General features: G+C 40.9%; 1 protein-coding gene across 1 annotated transcript in view; it reads left to right on the forward strand.

The window, feature by feature from the left end:
* Positions 1 to 18,193, forward strand: part of LOC115224318 (GMP synthase [glutamine-hydrolyzing]) — a 40,291-nt gene that overhangs the window by 10,760 nt on the left and 11,338 nt on the right. The window contains exons 2-10 of the mRNA XM_029795170.2: positions 2,485 to 2,585; positions 3,752 to 3,843; positions 5,201 to 5,315; positions 8,961 to 9,058; positions 10,492 to 10,595; positions 11,803 to 11,996; positions 13,040 to 13,205; positions 15,773 to 15,924; positions 16,717 to 16,777. Of these exons, the coding sequence (XP_029651030.1) occupies positions 2,485 to 2,585; positions 3,752 to 3,843; positions 5,201 to 5,315; positions 8,961 to 9,058; positions 10,492 to 10,595; positions 11,803 to 11,996; positions 13,040 to 13,205; positions 15,773 to 15,924; positions 16,717 to 16,777 (1,083 nt within the window). The remainder of the gene's footprint in view (positions 1 to 2,484; positions 2,586 to 3,751; positions 3,844 to 5,200; positions 5,316 to 8,960; positions 9,059 to 10,491; positions 10,596 to 11,802; positions 11,997 to 13,039; positions 13,206 to 15,772; positions 15,925 to 16,716; positions 16,778 to 18,193) is intronic.

The raw sequence follows: 18,193 nt of genomic DNA on the forward strand, positions 1-18,193 counted from the left end.
AGTATATATATATATGTATATGTGTGTCTCTGTGTATCTGTCTCCCACCACTGCTTGACAACCGGTGTTGGTGTGTTTATGTCTCTGTAACTTAGTATTTTGGCAAAAGAGACTGATAGTGTAAGTACCTGGCTTAAAAAAAAGTTCTTCAAGGCGGTGCCCCAACATGGTCACAGTCTAATGAGTGAAATAAGAAAAATAAAAAAGATTATATATATATATATAAGCACAGACGTGGTTGTGTGGTAAGAAGCTTGCTTCTCAACCACATGGTTCCAGGCTCAGTCCCACTGTGTGATAACTTGGGCAAGTGTCTTCTACTATAGCCTCAGGCTGACCAAAGCCTTGTGAGTAGTTTTGGTAGACGGAAACTGAAAGAAGCCCATCGTATATATATATATATGTGTGTGTGTTTGTTTGTGTTCCACCCCCTCCCTGTCCATCGCTTGACAACCGTTGCCTGTGTGTTTATGTCCCCTATAACTTAGCAGTTCGGCAAAAGAGACTGATAGAAATAAGTACTACACTTACAAAGAATAAATCTATGGGGTTGATCTCTTAGAAGAAAGCCCGTTAAGGCAGTGCTCCAGCATGGCCACAATCAAATGACTGAAACAAAAGAAAACAAATGTGTGTGTGTGTATATATATACATATATATATATATATATATATATATATATATATATATAAATGCTTGTATGTATGCCCCATGGTTCTTCATATACTTAAATATCACACTGTATTACATCTCAGTTTACATCATATGACATCAACTCAAATTACATGACACCACTTTGTTTGACACCAACTAAAGCCTCACTGACTGCACCACACCAAATCACGTCCATCGTATGTTGTACTATCCCACACTATGAACCAACTAAGTAAGCACATGGATGCCCAACATGCTGGAAATAGTGACCAAATCTTCATCAAATGTGTTAAGTAATCCCTCAGCATAGTGCAGTTCATCTATCGTGGTTTATTATTTAAGCTTACGTCAATCCCTCCGTGGTGTTGTTTTGCATTTAGAATAATATAAATATATACAGGTGCAGGAGTGGCTGTGTGGTAAGTAGCTTGTTTATGAACCACATGGTTCCGGGTTCATTCCCACTGCATGGCACCTTGGGCAAGTGTCTTCTACTATAGACTTGGGCCCACCAAAGCCTTGTGAGTGGATTTGGTAGACGGAAACTGAAAGAAGCCCATCGTGTATATATATATATATATATATACATATATGTATGTGTGTGTATAGGTTTGTTTATCTGTGTTTGTCCCCCCCAACATCACTTGGCAACCGATGGTGGTGTGTTTACGTCCCTGTAACTTAGCGGTTCGGCAAAAGAGACCGATAGAATAAGTACTAGGCTTCCAAAGAATAAGTCCTGGGGTTGATTTTCTCGACTAAAGGTCGTACTCCAGCATGGCCGTAGACAAATGACTGAAACAAGTAGAAGAGCAGAAGAGTAAAATTATAAAAATAACTAAAAATAAATACATGGTACAGTACTGTTTATACTTTGCGGATTTTCACCTATCACAGGTGCTTTTGGAATGTAACATCCATGATTTCAAGGGATTATTGCATATAGTCCTATCAATATAAAAGATAGGATGACCTTAGATGGAACACAGAGCTATTCTTCATTGTGTTAGATCTTATGTTTTATCTTGTTTACTATCTTAAATTGACCTTGTCCACTGTCTGCAGTAGATTGTGATTGCTATCTGAACTAAATCATGACTGTTTTCTGCAATAGACTGTGACTGCTGTTTGCAATAGTCCCGAATAGAACTTTCATGTTTTGTGTCTTAAACAAACTTTGTCAGTTATTCCAAAGTGATCATATCCTCCAATCAAAGTACACCCTGAACTTGTGTCCAAAACTACCCGTGTCCTCTGTCTAAAGTAGACCTTGTCCCTTTAGTCAAAATAAAGCGACACCGTAAATCTTTGAGTATAATACGCAGGAGATTTTTAGGGGGCTGTACCTCTGAAAAACCTAAACTTTGTGTATAATATGCACCCCTTCTCTAACTTGAGTCATGTGTAATTAAGCCAGCAGCACCTAGTCGAACAAACACTTCCATGCATGCGTAATACAATAATGGTGATGTTCTTAACTGTTATATGGGAATGTAAATATGTTTGCAAATTGTTTTTGTTACATGTTATTCTGTGTTCTTAATACTTTTATTTTAATAAATGTTGCTTACTGCAAGTTATGAATGATTCTTTTATGACTTCATTGCTTTCAGGCTTAGCTTAAGGTATTTTCGCGCCCGACATCACAAAATGCGTCTGAATAAACATTGCCGGACAGCAAATAGAGACTAGGACATTGCTTAGAAAATATTTTTCATTTTTAACCCCGTATATAGTACGCACTAGGGATTTTGACCTTTAAATTTTGGGGAAAAAATGCAGATTATACTCGAGATTTATGGTATTAATGATTTTTCTTTCTATCTTCAGATTTTAGAATGAATGGATCCACAAATAACCATATCAATGGAGTTATCCCAGATGCAGATGGGAAAATTGCTATTTTAGATGCAGGTGCACTGTATGCAAAGGTGAGATTTGATGGACTTTTTTTTTGTGTCATTTTATTTACTTATTTATTTCATTGATAGAAAGAAAAGTAATTCATTTTCCTGTATTTAGCCATAGGAGTGGCTGTGTGGTAAGTAGCCTGCTTACGAACCACATTGCAGTGTTACTCAAGAAACAGGAAGAGAGAGTGAGAGAAAGTTGTGGCGAAAGAGTACACCACCTCCTGCTGGAGCCTCGTAGGGCTTTTTGGTGTTTTCGCTCAATAAACACACACAACGCCCGGTCTGGGAATCGAAATCGCGATCCTCCAACTGCGAGTCCGCTGCCCTAACCACTGGGCCATTGCACCTCCACTGTTGGTAACGAAAGGGTTAACATAAAAGACTAGAGAACAGAGTGATTCGTTATCAGTTGTGTAAATCTTTTAATATTGATGTAATATTAACCCTTCAGCATTTAGATTATCCTACCAAATCTAACATTCATTCAGATTGTGCACAACTGGCACCCATGTTGGTGGCACGTAGAAAGCACTCACTACACTCTCAGAGTGGTTGGCATTAGGAAGGGCATCCAGCCATAGAAACCATGCCAAATCAGATTGGAACCTTGTGCAGCTTCCCAGTTCTCCAGTCTTCAGTCAAACTGTCCAACCCATGCCAGCATGGAAAACGGACATTAATTGAAGATGATGATAGTGTTACTTTTGAATTTTTCCTGCGTTATCTTGATGCTTTCAGATTTCAATGATATAATAGTATATTATATGCGAGTACATATAATAGTCCCAAATATACATACATCAAATTTCGCAGTCCACCTCAACACATGTGTATTTGGTCAGTGTAGTACAGAGGTAAATAATGTGAATGGGTTATATTTAAAGCATAGAGAATAAAATCATTAAAATTAATGAATTTTATCAATGGCCAGCATATAAAAACCTCTTAGGTAAAATACATTTATAGAGATATATAACTGTATAGGGTACAATTATACTTAAGGGCACAAAAGCTATTATGCTTGTATGCTGAAAGAACACATTCAATCTGTCCTACCACTTCAAATATTCACTCCACAAATAATTACACAAGTTGAAAGCAGGAAAGCAGACTGGTTAAAATTTCATGAAATAATTCAGTTAATTTTGGATTTTTTCTTATCATATATTTTTTTATATTCTCAGGTAATTGATCGCAGAGTCCGTGAACTGAATATTGAAGGTGACATAATACCCTTAGATACTCCTGCATTTGCTGTGAAGGAGAAAGGATACAGGTAACAGTCTTTCTTCTTATTGTTGTATCTGATATTTCTGAAGCTCTTTGAAGCTCACTCATTTCATCTCTTCTGTTTACTGTTTAGAAAGATTTGTCTGTAAGTTTTATTGGTAGACAATGTCAACTAAGAAAGTACTTGGCTGTAACTTTTAAGTAGTAGTTTTGTAAGAACAATGTTTACAGTTTATGGATCACTACAGACTTTGAGTCACCACTTGCCTGTAACCCAAACCCTGGTTTTGTGTTTTCAAGAGACAATGTCATGCTCCAGTCTGTTTTATCATAGTTTCTATGGCGAGATGCCCTTCCTAACACCAACCACTTTATAGCATTTACTGGTTGCTTTTTTTGTGCCACCTGCACTACTGAGGTTACTGCTACTGCTTGCAAGGGGATGGCTTTATGTTAGGAGACAACTGAGGTAAAAGTTTGAGGAAAGGGACCAGAGCAGAACAGGTTTCTTGCTGTAAAGTTGTTAGTAACATTTTAGAGAGAGATAGAGAAGCTGGAAAGTGCTAAAATGAGTCACATTGCGGTGTCTGGGCGGAAGTGAGTTGAGACAGGGGTATAGGTGGGGGTTGCAATAGTGTATGGGGGAGTGAGTAGTGAAGAATTGAAGTGGCCGACAACTGTAAAAATTGGGTAGGGGTGAAGGGTGGATGTAAGTGAATGGTAGATGTGGGATAGAGGGTAACTAATGGTGCATGAACTGGAGAAGTGGGAGATGACTGACTGCAGAAAAAATGGGAGTAGGAGGGCCGCAGAACTGCAAGGATTTATACAACAGAAAGGAGAATGATGAGAAAGAAATGGTAGGGTAGGTTGCAGGAGTATGTGCGTGGGTGGAAGGAACAGTGTTAACCCTTTTGTTGCCATATTCCTCTTGGTATACATTGCCTTTGTTTCAAGTAATTCTTTAGATCAGTGATGAATTTAGACAAAATAATTGTTATTTTAAGCTGGTGTTTGGAACATAAATGAACATGAAATTTTAATGATGGGTTTGAGGTTTGCATCACAGAAAAAGGGTTGGGGCCAGTTTCAGCTGGTCTTGGCATCAAACGGGTTAATGGGTGAAGGATGAGTAACAGTGAAATGGTTTGAGGTAGTAAGCAAAATATGTAGTATCTAGGAAGAGCTGGGCTTTTGATAGGCTTCCAGGCAGGTTCAATGTCCCATGCTGTGGAATTGAACCTGGAATCACATAGTTGCAAAACAAGCTTGTTAACAACATGGCCATGTCTTCAGTGAATGAAGGGTTTTGCTGAGGAGGGTGGGTGGGTTTATTTCTGTCTGTATGTTGGTTCTGGTTTTGATTCTGATTTGTGTTTTTTTTTTCTCTCTTGCGATTTCAGAGCTATCATCATATCAGGAGGACCAAGTTCTGTGTATGCTAAAGATGCACCACGATATGATCCTGATATTTTCCGGTGTGGACTCCCTGTGCTTGGCATCTGTTATGGCATGCAGGTAGGGTATTGATTATTTTCCTACTTTGTGTAGTGCTGCATGCGGAAGAGCGTGAATGATTGGATCGGCTGAGTCAGGTACTTAACACTAGAAGTACTGAGCAGTCATGTATGACTGTGTTTGTTTTTTACTTTTTAATCTCTATGGCTGTATTGAATGTGCAGTCATGAACATTATTTTATATAGGTGCAGGAGTGGCTGTGTGCTAAGTAACTTGCTTACGAACCACATAGTTCCGGGTTGAGTCCCACTGCGTGGCACCTTGAACAAGTGTCTTCTACTATAGCCTCGGTCCAACCAAAGCCTTGTAAGTGGATTTGGTATAGGGAAACTGAAAGAAGCCCGTCCTATATATGTATGTGTGTATATGTTTGTGTTTGTCCCCCCAACATTGCTTGACAACCGATGCTGGTGTGTTTATGTCCTTGTAACTTAGCGGTTTGGCAAAAGAGACCGATAGAATAAGTACTAGGCTTCCAAAGAATAAGTCCTGGGGTCGATTTGCTCGACTAAAGGCAGTGCTCCAGCATGGCTGCAGTCAAATGACTGAAACAAGTAAAAGAGTATATGTGTATATATGTATATATATTATGTAAATTTTTTCAATAAATGCTAAAATAAATCCTTTATTCACTGCATTAGCTTATATTTAAAATGAATTGTTACTACTGATGCTATATTCCTGGTAAGGCAGCTGCAGGAGAAATACCTAGCCAAAGATAAGCCCCTGTACCTGGCTTTTGTTGACATGGAGAAAGCCTTCGACAGGGTCCCCCGATCCCTTATCTGGCGGGCAATGAGAAAACTAGGGATAGATGAATGGTTAGTGAGAGCTGTGCGGGCCATGTATAGGGACGCCGCTAGTAGGGTGAGGGTTGGAAATGAGTACAGTGAAGAATTCCGGGTAGAGGTAGGGGTCCACCAAGGCTCAGTACTCAGCCCCCTCCTATTTATCATAGTCCTCCAGGCAATAACGGAGGAATTCAAGACAGGATGCCCTTGGGAGCTCCTCTATGCTGATGACCTTGCTCTAATTGCTGAGTCGCTATCAGAACTGGAGGAGAAGTTTCAGGTGTGGAAACAAGGATTAGAATCGAAGGGCCTCAGAGTCAATCTAGCTAAAACCAAAGTCGTAATCAGTAGGAAGGTAGACAAATCACAAACACCTTCAGGTAGATGGCCCTGCTCGATCTGTAGAAAAGGTGTAGGTAGAAACTCTATAAGATGCACCAAGTGTAAGCTATGGACACATAAGAGATGCAGCAATGTCAAAGGAAGGCTAACTAGGAAGATGGTTTTTGTATGTGGCAGATGCTCAGGAACAATAAACACTGAAAATGCTCTGAGACCAACTTCCGTCACTTTCCAGGAGAAAAACTAGAATAGTTGATAGTTTCCGTTACCTAGGTGACCAAGTCAGCAGCGGGGGCGGGTGTGCTGAAAGTGTAACTGCTAGAGTAAGAATAGCTTGGGCAAAGTTGAGAGAGCTCTTACCTCTGCTGGTGACAAAAGGCCTCTCGCACAGAGTGAAAGGCAGACTGTATGATGCGTGTGTACGAACAGCCATGCTACATGGTAGTGAAACATGGGCCGTGACTGCTGAGGATATGCGTAAGCTTGCTAGAAATGAAGCCAGTATGCTCCGATGGATGTGTAATGCCGGTACTCACACTCGGCAGAGTGTAAGTACCTTGAGAGAAAAGCTGGACCTAAGAAGCATCAGTTGTGGTGTGCAAGAGAGACGTTTGCGCTGGTATGGTCATGTGGCGAGAATGGATGAAGATAGTTGTGTGAAAAAGTGCCACACCCTAGCGGTTGAGGGAACCTGTGGAAGAGGCAGACCCAGGAAAACCTGGGACGAGGTGGTGAAGCACGACCTTCGAACTTTAGGTCTCACTGAGGAAATGACTAGAGACCGAGACCTCTGGAAGTGTGCTGTGCGCGAGAAGACCCGGCAGGACAAGTGAGTCCACAACCCGTGGCCTTCTCTACATGGGATGGAGCCAGCCTACGTATGCATACCTTCCCTTCTTGGGACACAAAACTCTACTTGTGAAGACGTGTTGAGGCAAGTGAGGATCAGAATCGAAATCGATCAATGGAAATTGCGGATGTGCTACCAGTGCCGGTGGCATGTTGAAACTCTGCTTGTGAAGACCCATTGAGGCAAGTGAGGATCAGAATCGAAATCGATCAATGGAAATTGCAGATGTGTTACCAGTGCCGGTGGCATAAGAGAACTTTCCGTTTCGCAACCGTTGCCAGCACCGCCCCGTTTCGTGTCCGTTGCCAGCCTCGCCTGGCCCTCGTGCCGGTGGCACATAAAAAGCACCATCCGTTCGTGGCCGTTTGCCAGCTCTGTCTGGCACCAGTGCGGGTGGCACGTAAAAAGCACCCACTACACTCACGGAGTGGTTGGCGTTAGGAAGGGCATCCAGCCGTAGAAACACTGCCAGATTTGACTGGGCCTGATGAAGCCTTCTGGCTTCACAGACCCCAGTAGAACCGTCCAACCCATGCTAGCATGGAAAACGGACGCTAAATGATGATGATGATGATGATGATTAGATAAAGATTTTCAACACCAGTCAAAAATGACCGCTACGATCCTTGTAGGAAGTAAGAAATATTGGTATTTCTTGTGTTAATGGACCAGCTGATAAGTCAGCAGTTCAATCCCAGCCTCTGGCACTCTGTTGTGACCATGGCTAAAGCGTTACATGAATATATTTCATTAACATCAACATCTAACGTCTGTTTTTCTTGCTGGCATGAGTTGGACGGCTTGACTAGAACTGGCAAAGCCAGGAGTTGTACCACGTACCACGGTCAGTTTTGGCTTGGTTTCTACAGCTGGATGTCTCTCCTAATACCAACCACACTCCACAGAATGTACTGGGTGCTTTTTACATGGTACCATCATCAGTGCTTTTTATATGGTACTTTGGTTTTAGGATCTCAACTCTGTTGTGGTGGGCTGGTCTTCTTGAGCACAGCAGTGCACCACATATCTCAGTTCTCTCATGTAAACTGTAAGTTGGTACCATAAGGTAATAGAGTTCATTTAGATGTAAGCAGCTTCTGCTTGATAGTACAGCCCACCAAGCTTAGCTGTAAGTTGTCACCTTGGTGGTTTCATTCAGTAGTAAGCAGGTACTACAGGTTGGTAGTCACCTAAGCTAATTTAATTAGCTGCACAACTTTCCCTTTTTTAGGCTAAAGCTTTCATCATCATCATCATCGTTTAACGTCCGTTTTCCGTGCTAGCATGGGTTGGACGGTTCGACCGGGGTCTGGGAAGCCAGGAGGCTGCACCAGGCTCCAGTCTGATCTGGCAGTGTTTCTACAGCTGGATGCCCTTCCTAAAGCCAGCCACTCCGTGAGTGTAGTGGGTGCTTTTTACGTGCCACCGGCACAGGTGTCAGGGGAGGCTGGCAGCGGCTACGATCGGTTGGTGCTTTTTTATGTACCACCGGCACAGAAGCCAGTCAATATTAAATTTAACCAAATGAAGTATGAAAGATTACATAAACTGAAATAAACTTTATATTGCAAAAGATTGAGAAGTTTATCCTTACAAAATCTATTAAACATGCTGTAAAATATGAGTATTCTACAGGGTCTAATGTTTGCCTTGTTTTTCAGATGATGAACAAAGAATTTAATGGTACAGTGGTGAAGAAGGAGTCCAAAGAAGACGGACAGTTAAAAGTTACTGTTGATTCAAAATGTCCCATTTTCAAGTAAATATATATGACATACTTTTCTTGTTCCTTGTGTGTGCATATACGTAGTTGCTTATTTGTGTTTGTGTGAATATGTATGTATGTATGTATGTATGAGTGAATGTGCATGGTTGAGTGTTTAGAGTGTTGGGCTCACAATCATGAGGTAGGGAATTTGATTTCTGGACTGGGCTGTGTGTTCTGTTCTTGAGCAAGACACTTTATTTCTTGTTGCTCTAGTTCACTCAGCTGTAGAAATGAGTTGCAATGTCACTGGTTCCAAGCTGTATTGGCCTTTCCCTTGGATAACACTGGTGGCATGGAGAAGGGAGGTTGGTATGCATGGGTGACTGCTGGTCTTCCATAAAAACAACCATGCTCAGACTTGTGCTTCAGAGGGGAACTTTCTAGGTGCAATCCCATGGTCATTCATGACCGAATGGGGTCTCTACCCTACACATACATGCATATATGTGCATGTATGTATATATGTATGTGCATCTGTGTGTGTGTGTATGTATATCATCATTTAACGTCCATTATCCATGTGGCAATGGTTGGATGGTTTGACCAGGCTGGCATGTTGGAAGACTACATCAGACTCCAATCTGATTGGGCGTGGTTTGCTACGACTGGATGCTCTTCCTAACGCCAACCACTCTGAGAGTGTAATGGGTGCTTTTATGTGCCACCAGCATGACGCCAGTATCTGCTATGACTGCAACTTTGCTTGGCTTGACAGGTCTTCTTCTCAAGCTTGAGAAGGTGCTATGCAGTGGGACTGAACACAGAACCAAGCTACTTACCACACACCCATGCACCTATGTGGACATTTTTTTCAGGACAGTGGAATGGCAAATATTGAGGAATTAAGAACATGCATGAGGAACTGTGATGGATGGTGTGTTTGCATGAAATTATTGAAGCATCTGGGAAGACAGCCAAATTGAAGTCAGCCTTGCTTTTCATTTATTCAGGAGTTGGTATCATAAAAAGTACCAAACCAGAGAAGTAAGTAAGCAAAACTGTAAGAACATCAGAATGGATTCTTTTTAGTGTTCTGGATTTTACATTCTGAATTCAAATCCAACTGAAAGTTAGACTTTATCTGTCTCCCATTTTATCATCTCACCTGATGTCTTGTGTACCTTTAGCCAAGTCCACTCTTTTGCAAGTACTTGGAACAGATTTCTGGTTTGAGGATACCTTCTCTCTCTTTCACTTGTATTTTAGGCTCTCTGAAGGGGTCACGGGCACGGCTTTCCCTCCTGAGTAAAAGGAGAGAAACATGAGGGGTCCACATTATTAATCGCAAATAATTGGTCTGGGGTCGGAAAGGGTTGGTTTTATTTGCAATTTTATTCAGAGAGTGTGGTTGATTCTTGTTGGTGTTTGATTTGGTCTTTTCTGGTGTGAACTGAAAAGCTTATTACATCTTTTTCTCCTTTTAGGGGTCTGGCAAGTGAGCAGCAAGTGTTGCTGACCCATGGTGACAGCATTGACAAAATAGCAGATGGATTCAAAGCTGTGGCACATTCAGGGAATATTACTGCTGGTGAGTGTGTTGACAATATATATACGTGTATAAAATAGTCTTTTATTCTTTTAGTCATTTGACTGCGGCCTTGCTGGTGTACCGAATTACATAGTTTTAGTCAAAGAAATCAACCCTAGGACTTTTTCTTTGTATGCCTAGTACTTATCCTATCAGTCTCTTTTGCCAAACTGCTAAGTAATAGGGACAGCATTGGTTGTCAATGGTTGGGGGGACAAACGCAGAAACAAAGATACACACACATGACAGGCTTCTTTCAGTTTCCGTCTACCAAATCTACTCACAAGGCTTTGGTTGACCCAAGGCTATTGTAGAAGACACTTGCTCAAGGTGTCACGCAGTGGGTCTGAACCCAGGACCATGTGGCTCATAAGGAAGCTACTTACCACACAGCCACTCCTATGCCTATATATATATCGTTTAGCGTCCATAGTCCAACCCATGCTAGCATGGAAAGCGGACACTAAACGATATATATATAGGCATAGGAGTGGCTGTGTGGTAAGTAGCTTCCTTATGAGCCACATGGTTCCGGGTTCAGACCCACTGCGTGACACTTGGGCAAGTGTCTTCTACTATAGCCTTGGGTCAACCAAAGCCTTGTGAGTAGATTTGGTAGACGGAAACTGAAAGAAGCCTGTCGTGTGTGTGTGTTTATATATATATATATATATATATATATATATATATATATATATATATATATATATATATCTCTTTGTCATGGTATTTCATTCTGTATGAGGTATAGTTTTCATTGTTTCATAAATTACTGGTACATCCTGAGTTATACTGTAAAATGTAACTCGGATGTAACAAAAATATCCTTGGTTTTGTTTTCTTTTTCTTTGATATTTTCAAGTTTTATTTTATATATTTTCTTTTCCTTAATTTCCAGTTTTCATTTTTTTTTTGTTTTTCTTATGAAGTTTAGTTTAATCCTGGGTCAACCCTGATTGAGCACACCTATGATCAAAAGCATTCAAACTATGGTCATCCTGCTAGTTATTTTCTTTCTAGATACATTATTCAGTGTCACATTTTTTTCTAAGACAGTATGATGTGATTTGAAGAAAATTTGGTTGCTATTTCTAGCAAGTTGAGTGACTACATTGAGGCCTTACTTGTTTTAGCTTATTTGACTCTTCTTGTTGCTATAATTATTGTTGGTATTGTTATTAAAATTATTGCTGTTGTTGTTCTGTAGCTATCAGCAACGAGAAGTCCCAGCTGTACGGTGTACAGTTTCACCCCGAAGTTGACCAAACTGACTGTGGCAAGCAAATGCTACAGAACTTTCTGTATGATGTGGCTGAATGCAAAGGAACGTACACCATGAAGTGCCGTGAGACGTCTTGTATAGATTACATATGTTCGACAGTGGGATCACACAAAGTACTGGTAGGTACCCCTCGCGTCTATTCTACCTTGTATAGATATATTCTATAGTGCAGCGGTCCCCAATCTTTTTTGCACCAAGGACCAGTTTCCCTACAGATGGAGATGACAAAGGGCTGTGATATCTGGCACTTGGCTGTATTCAAGAGGACCTGTCTTCCACAGCAGAAGTGTTAATGTGGCGAGCTGGCAGAAACGTTAGCATGCGGGGCGAAGGCAGCGAGCTGGCAGAAATGTTAGCATGCTGGGCGAAATGCTTAGCGGTATTTTGTCTGCCATTACGTTCTGAGTTCAAATTCCGCCGAGGTCGACTTTGCTTTTCATCCTTTCGGGGTCGATAAATTAATTACCAGTTATGCACTGGAATCGAGGCAATCGATTTAATCCGTTTGTCTGTCCTTATTTGTCCCCTCTATGTTTAGCCCCTTGTGGGCAATAAAGAAATAAGAAACGTTAGCATGCCGGGAGAAATGCTTAGCGGTATTTCGTCTGCCATTACGTTCTGAGTTCAAATTCTGCCGAGGTCAACTTTGCCTTTCATCCTTTCGGGGTTGATAAATTAAGTACCAATTACGTACTGGGGTCGATGTAATTGACTTAATCCCCTTGTCCTTGTTTGTCCCCTCTATATTTAGCTCAAAACACTATGTTTTCGCTCAATAAACACACACAATGCCCGGTCTGGGAATCGAAACCGTGATCCTCCGACCATAAGTCCGCTGCCCTAACCACTGGGCCATTGCGCCTCCAATTATTACATATATAATGCAAAAACACCCTGTTGACTGTGATAGTCAATAAGATAGAAATAAATTATTTATTGTTTTTGTGGGACCTGGTACCTAAATGATGCATGGTCCTATACAGGTCTGTGGCCCTACTCTAGCAAGATGACAGAGTACTCTTGATGGGTACTCTTGATGTCTGTCTGTCTTGAATAAATTACCTATTTGATGTGTGTATCATTCTTCTCTCTAATCTTAATTTTGATGTTGATATTAATAATGCTGCTGCTGTTTCATAATGTTTGTTATTTCGATTGTCAGATATTGCTGAGTGGCGGAGTTGATTCCACGGTGTGTGCTGCCTTGCTCAACAAAGCCTTGAATGAAGACCAGGTGATTGCCATTCACATTGACAATGGTTTCATGAGGAAGAATGAAAGCAAACAGGTTGAAGAGTCTCTTTCCAGAATTGGGGTGAAGGTCAAAGGTCAGAATTGTCAAACATTGTCGTCGTCGTCGTCGTTGTTGTTGTCGTTAGAATCAGTGGGCAGTGGGTTGGCAGAATTGTTAAAGAGTCAGACAAAGTACTTTCATCATCATCATCATCATCGTTTAACGTCCGTTTTCCGCGCTAGCACGGGTTGGACGGTTCGACCGGGGTCTGGGAAGCCAGGGGCTGCTCCAGGCTCCAGTCTGATCTGGCAGAGTTTCTACGGCTGGATGCCCTTCCTAACGCCAACCACTCCGCGAGTGTAGTGGGTGCTTTTTACGTGCCACCTGCACCGGGGGGGGGGAGTCCGGCATCGGTCACGATCGGTAGGAGCTTTTAACGTACCAGCGGCACGTACCAGCTTTTAACGTACCAGCTGGCAACGTTCGGATGGTCTTTTTATGTGACACCGGCACAGGAGCCAGTCGGGGCAGCGCTGGCGTGGTATTTAATTACAAACCTGTATATTCTGAGTTCAAATCCTGACTAGATAAACTTTACCTTTCATCCTTCTAGTGGTCAGTAAGATAAACTGCCAGTAAAGTTTTTTTGGTCAGACAATTAGGGTCTCAGGGAGTAGCATCCCTGCCTTCTTGTGCTAGTTTTCCACCACATTTCTTAAAAATCGTGTTTGAGGCCTTGGTCTTAGGACCACTCATGTCTAGAAACTGAGGTTGTGGGTAAGCAAGGGCATACTCCCCATTGAAAATCCAGGTCCAAAAAAGCCTCGTGATAGCAAAGGCGAATGGGCACTAACCAGCCTAAGGGTTGGGGTGGGCTGCACCTTCCTACCTTGGTTGCTATGGCATTGAGGTAGATCCAGCCACCCCCGTTAACGGGGACAAAAGCCAGATTTGAAAAACACTGGATGATCATGATGATGATGTCCAGTACCCATGCTGAAGACCCATAGCTAATATCTGATTCAGTGACCACTTTAAAGAAATCCTTCTTGATGCTGTTAGGAAGGAAGGACTTCTGAGTCTGTCTAATAAAGTACTGTAGTCAATTTAATCAACTAATTCCTCCCTCCAAATGTTAGGAACCATTACTATAATTATTGGGTGGGATAGGTGAAGGTGAAAGGGTAGAAATAGTAGAGTCGAAAATATATTGACATATTTAATTTTGTCTCGTCACATTCTGAGTTCAAATCCATGGAAGTCAGTTTTGTCTTTCATCCTTCTGAATTCTATAAAATAAAGCACAGGAACCAATGTAATCGACTGCGTTCTAATATGGTCACAGTCCAGTGACTTGAACCAGTAAAGAGAACCCAAATGACTTCAGCAAGTAGTTGTTGGGGTAGGAGGAGGTGCTGGTATGATTTGACCTTACAAAGACAACTTTGTATACACTACAGCAATCCAGGCCGTTAACCATTGCCCCACCCTATTTTCTAATGAAATACAAATTTGAAAATAATAATTTGGAGAAATTTAGTTAAAACTAATTAACTTTATCGTTATTGAAACTGGAATTTGTAATAAAACTTTGTTCTTATGAATCAATGAAGGAGCCTCTGCGTGGTTACTAGAAATAGCAAAGAAATCTCCCTCAAATTCCACTTAATTATCTTGAAAAGAGAGTGGCACTGTGGAAAGTGTAGTCCTATATGCAATGCCTAAGAGAAAGATGGGTTGGTCATATTTGGAATACCTGTTGATCATAAGATTTGCTCATTTAAAGCTGACAACGATGAAGGTTCTTCAATAATTATGAGGAAAGAGGGGAATTTTTCTTTTAATTCTAAATATGGTTATATTTGGTAGCAGTGAAAATTTCAAAACCTCACAGTCCTATAACTCTTTTACTTTTTTCAGTCATTTGACTGTGACCATACTGGAGCACTGCCTTTTAGTCGAGCAAATTGACCCCAGGACTTATTCTTTGCAAGCCTAGAACTTATTCTATCAGTCTCATTTGCCGAACCGCTAAGTTACGGGGATGTAAGCACACCAGCATCGGTTGTCAAGCGATCTTGGGGGAACAAACACAAACACACAAACACACACATATACGATGGGCTTCTTTCAGTTTCCATCTACCAAATCCACTCCCAAGGCCATAGTAGAAGACACTTGCTCAAGGTGCGACGCAGTGGGACTGAACTGGGAACCATGTGGTTCGTAAGCAAGCTACTTATAATTGATAAAAAAAAATGCATTACAAACAGAATTTTCTTGTATTAATTCTTTAAATTTCATGGTCCATTCCAATAATGATCTACCAAAAAAAAAAAAAAACAGAATTGGTATTTTCTGCAAGTCATGTTGCCTCAATAAACTTTACATAAAGGCAGTGCTCCAGCATGGCCACAGTCAAATGACTGAAACAGACAAAATAGTTTCAAAACATGACATTCTTCCACAAAAGATAGATATTGGTATAATATATAAAAACTGCTTTCTGTAGTAAAAGGTAATGGCATTTCAAATGGAGATATCTGATTTCTGCAGTAAAAGGGTTAGGCATTAAAAATAAACTAGAAATACTTAAATATGCTTCCCACTTTTTGGGTCTTTGTTACCATTCCTGCTTCTTTTTCTTTTCTTGAACCACAGTGGTAAGAGCTGCTCACACATTCTACAACTCAACCACCTCCATTCCTATAGACAGCACAGATCCAAATTCTTGTAAGAAAAAGACCAACATGTTAAACTGCATAACCAACCCAGAGGAAAAACGGAAAATTATTGGTGATACATTTATGAAGGTAAAAGTTTGTTGCTATTATTATTAACCCTTTTGTTACTGTATTTATTTTGAGATGCTTTGTGTTTCTTTCAATTACTTTAAATATAACAAAGAATTTAGTAAAATAACTTAGTTATCATTCAGCTAGTATTAGGAACATAAATTGTGACTAAGGCTTGGTGGAAGATTTTAATTCAGAACTTTTGAAAACAAGGCATTTGTACTACAGAGCCAGAGCCGGTTTCAGCGGGGTTGGTAACAAAAGGGTTAGGGCAGCGAGCTGATAGAACCATTAGCATGCCAGGCAAAATGCTTAGCGTTTTGTCTGTCTTCATGTTCTGAGTTCAAATTCTGCTGAGGTCAGCTTTGCCCTTCATCCTTTTGGGGTCAATAAGTACCAGTTGGGTACTGGGGTTGATGTAAGCGACTAACCTCCTCCCTTGAAATTGCTGGCCTTGTGCCAAAATTTGAGATGAACATCATCATCAATCATCACCATCATCAATCCCTCCCTAAGACAAGTGAGATGGAGTCATATCAGCGCTGATTTCAGACTTAATTAATCTTCATTAGTGACCCATTATTCCATTGCCGAGGGTTAAAGAACTTAACTCACCTTATCAGCCGTATAGAGAACACCTAAAGAAACAATATATATACACACACATACATGTATAACACACACGCATATATGCACAAATCTTTATATACATACATATATACAGTAGTCCCCTCCCCCAATGCAATATTTTCCTGTAACCCCTTTCCTATTTTGAAAAGATGCTCTAATCAATTTTTCGTACCTTTTCAGGTGGCTACTGATGTCATCGAAGAATTAAATCTCAAACCACATGAAGTTTACCTTGGTCAAGGTAAGTTTTATTTTCTTAGTTTAACCTCTCTCTCTCAATGCAACGCAGCGTATTTCCCTCTGCAAATATGAATTTTTTTTGTACTTATTAATTTCTGCTGTTGACTGTTACCTCTGGTTTACTCTTTTACTTGTTTCAGTCATTTGACTGCGGCCATGCTGGAGCACCGCCTTTAGTCGAGTAAATCGACCCCAGGACTTATTTATTCTTTGGAAGCCTAGTACTTATTCTATTGGTCTCTTTTGCTGAACCGCTAAGTTACAGGGACATAAACACACCACCATTGGTTGTCAAGCGATGTTGGGGGTACAAACACAGACACACAAACATACACAAAAAAGCTACTGGGATTGATTCATTCAACTAAAAATTCTAATGGCTGAAACAAGTAAAAGACACCTTATAAGGTGGTACTCCAGCATGGCCTCAGTCTGTGGCTGCAACAAGTAAAAGATACATGTGTGCACGTGCATGTGTGTACATGAGTGCGATGTGAGAAAAGAGACTGGTTCTGGCATTTTACTTATGTGAAACTGCCTGAAATGTCAAAGTCATTTCCTCCTCTCAAGGGGCCTGCATTTATTCTCATTGCATAAATCATGAAATAATTGGAAAATGATTGGTTAAAAATAAGGAGAGCAACAGAGGAGTGGCTGTGTGGTAAGTAGCTTGCTTACCAATCACATGGTTCTGGGTTTAGTCCCACTGTGTGGTACCTTGGGCAAGTGTCTTCCACTATAGCCTCGGGCCGACCAAAGCCTTGTGGGTGGATTTGGTAGACGGAAACTAAAAGAAACCTGTCATATATGTGTGTGTGTGCATGTATGTGTGTGTGTATATGTTTGTGTGTCCCCCAACATCGCTTGACAACTGATGGTGGTGTGTTTACGCACCCGTAACTTAGCGGTTCAGCAAAAGAGACCGATAGAATAAGTACTAGGCTTACAAAGAATAAGTCCTGGGGTCGATTTGCTCGACTAAAGGCGGTGCTCCAGCATGGCCACAGTCAAATGACAAACAAGTAAAAGAGTAAAAAGGAGAGTATTTTGTAAAAATTCAGGGTCTTGTGTAGTACTCTTTCTTCCATGACTAAACAGCAGAGCAAAGACAAAAAAAAAAAAAAAAGCAAAATCTCTTACCTCAAAATACTCAAGCAATTCTTATTTTTGAATTTTTTTTCCCCCTTACCAGCCCAGACTGTTGCTTGTTTCTTCAGATTATAGTTCTTTCTTCTTAAATTCTTAATTATTTATTAAATTATCTTTCCCCCCCAATCCTTTTAACCTGTGCTACCATCTTTGATGGCCATGATGACGATGATGATGATGATGCCGATTCACCTGCCTCCTCTCCTCATGCTTGCTTATTCCTCTCACTCACTCCCTCCTCCTGCTCCTCTCTATGTTTACTAAAACT

This window comes from Octopus sinensis, linkage group LG25 (assembly GCF_006345805.1).
Source record: "Octopus sinensis linkage group LG25, ASM634580v1, whole genome shotgun sequence".
In the NCBI taxonomy this organism is placed as follows: Eukaryota; Metazoa; Mollusca; class Cephalopoda; order Octopoda; family Octopodidae; genus Octopus; species Octopus sinensis.